The sequence below is a fragment of the Camelina sativa genome, chromosome 19, assembly GCF_000633955.1.
Source record: "Camelina sativa cultivar DH55 chromosome 19, Cs, whole genome shotgun sequence".
Taxonomy (NCBI): Eukaryota; Viridiplantae; Streptophyta; class Magnoliopsida; order Brassicales; family Brassicaceae; genus Camelina; species Camelina sativa.
In genome coordinates, this window is record NC_025703.1 from 712,289 (window position 1) to 714,836 (window position 2,548).

A 2,548-nucleotide genomic window follows, 5' to 3' on the forward strand; every position below is an offset into this window, starting at 1 on the left:
TTTTTTTTCCCTGACGAAAAAGAGAATTAACATCAATTGTCATATTCCCTTTTGATATATTTTTTTATAATTTTATTAACAAAAAACATTTATTATAGTTTGTGTAATGAATTGAAAAGGTTTATATATACTTTTATTCAGTTGTTATATATGGGGTGCACAGACCAACTTTCTATTAAGCATACACTCTCGGACAGAAACAAACTTTTTTGTTTGTTTGTTCAAACTATATGCCGACTGAAAATATTATTAACTAAATTTTTCTTATTGTGGCATTCATAATTGGCATGAAGATGATGTCAGTACACTTTGGTTTTTGGTCCAATAATTACATTCCCATCATATCCTACTTATTGACCTTGTTAACTAATAGTACTCCTGGGTTAGCATATATACTCCAGAAGTTCAAACACGACAGACAAAAATAATATAATCTATGCCGAGATTGTAGATATGTAGTTCGTTAGCTTATATATAAAAATGGTACCAAGTGGGACCAAATAACCAATAATCGGATGAACATCTATACCTATATAAACTAGGATAGCTACATAATTTAGTTTGAGGTTCTCACATATATGCATATATAGAAATTGACATTTGAAGAATATGTCCATATTTAATATTTAAATAACGAAGTAGTATAGAATTAAGCCAAATAAACTAATTAGAATGAAGAAGAAAAAATAATGTTGAAAATGACATATTAAACCCACAAAACGAAAAGGTAGCAAAGTGACCAGGAATCCCATGATTTCTTGAACTATATTATATTCACTCATTGTTTTAATAAACACCTTATATTTGATGCTACAATTTTCTAATCAAATTGTTATGTTTTTCAAAATAGTATGTTAAGTGTATATATTATTAAACTTGAACTATTGTTTTTTCCCATATAGTATAATTTTTCAATATTTGACAAATGTAGATCACAAAATTGTATTGGGTTTGGAACAAATTATTATCCAAAAGAGAGTTGTGAGAAGTGGAGCCGACACACGCCGATCCCTAGCCCCTTAAGGGACACCCCATGTGGTCACGTGTAAACGTTTGTTTGTCTTAATAGAAAGTTTAATTTTGAAGTATTCGGGAGAGAAATCTCATCACATAGAAGATAGAAGCGAGAGTTAGCCTCTTCTTTAGTTGTTTGTTGCAATAAACACAAACACAACTTCCCCATTTTCTGCTTTTTTGTTCAACTCTTACACACTCCAATCACAATTCTCAAACAATACATAAAACAATAAAAGTAATCTCAAGCAAAGAAAAAAAAAAAGATGGTGATGAAAACTCCAATTTAGTAAAGGGAAAAGAAAAACCATTTCGAATATATTGAAACGGTTTTGGTTTATCCAGAGGAAATGAAGGAGAAGGCGGAGAGTGGCGGGGGAGTAGGATACGTGAGAGCAGATCAGATAGACTTAAAGAGTCTGGACGAGCAGCTGCAGAGACACTTAAGCAGAACATGGACGATGGAGAAGAGGAAGAGTTTGAGTGATGGCGAAGACAACGTAAATAATACCCGACATAACCAGAACAGCTTCGGACATCGACAGCTTGTGTTTCAGAGACCGCTTCTTGGTGGTGGATATAGCAACAACAACAACAACGACATAATTAGGTCGACGGAGGTTGGGAGGTCAAGAAGAGAGTGGGAGATTGATCCTTCTAAGCTTATCGTAAAAAGTGTGATTGCTCGAGGTACTTTTGGTACAGTTCACCGTGGAATCTACGATGGTCAAGATGTCGCCGGTACAAATCTCTCTTTCTCTCTCTCTCACATCATTCATAACTTTTTTGTTTTCTTTGTACAAATAGTGTGTTTTAGATATATATACGTACGTAGAACGTACCCTTTTGGTCAAATAATTTAGGGAAGAATAGAAACTTACTTTCCGGAAAAAGAAGTAAAAAAAACTTGAAATTTGTTGAAAACTATTTTTTAATCTAGGTGTCTTAATAGGTGATCAAGTAAACAAGCATGCATTAGCAGTGTAATGAGGAATTTATAATTCACTTAAGTTTTGCTACCCTGCGAAATGCCGGCTGATTTATATTCCGTAATTTAGTGATTAAAGTTAAGACACTAACAAAAACATGTTTTTTTTTTTAATATATATTCAGTTCTTAGTGTAATATTAACAAGTAACAACACAAATTTGACCTTACGTCAAAATATTATTTTTAAAAAGATATTTCATATAAGTAATTTTTTTTCCTTCAAATATTTGGATGTACGTATTCAGTTGAATCTTTTTCCTATGTAACTCATGATTCATGTGTGAAAAATATTGTTATAAAACAGTGAAACTACTAGACTGGGGAGAAGAGGGTCACAGGTCAGACGCAGAGATAGCTTCGCTTAGAGCTGCTTTCACTCAAGAAGTAGCTGTTTGGCATAAGCTTGACCACCAGCTGTTTGGCATAAGCTTGACCACCCCAATGTTACCAAGGTACACTAAAATTCACTCTTATATATCTGTGAATTCTTGAACCGCAATCAATTTAAGCTTAACCGATTAACCGAAACATAATTGAGTTGTGA

General features: G+C 33.0%; 1 protein-coding gene across 1 annotated transcript; it reads left to right on the forward strand.

The window, feature by feature from the left end:
- Window positions 1,021–2,524, forward strand: LOC104767300. Its single transcript, XM_019241101.1, has 2 exons — window positions 1,021–1,755; window positions 2,309–2,524. Exons 1-2 carry the CDS (start codon window positions 1,365–1,367, stop codon window positions 2,494–2,496), a joined length of 579 nt encoding a protein of 192 aa, XP_019096646.1. The 5' UTR covers window positions 1,021–1,364; the 3' UTR covers window positions 2,497–2,524.

Excerpts from the sequence above, each read along its gene's own strand:
- LOC104767300 (XM_019241101.1), top strand. The coding sequence starts at position 1,365 with ATGAAGGAGAAGGCGGAGAGTGGCGGGGGAGTAGGATACGTGAGAGCA. Across the intron at positions 1,756-2,308 it reads CGATGGTCAAGATGTCGCCG|TGAAACTACTAGACTGGGGA; the intron begins GTACAAATCTCT and ends GTTATAAAACAG.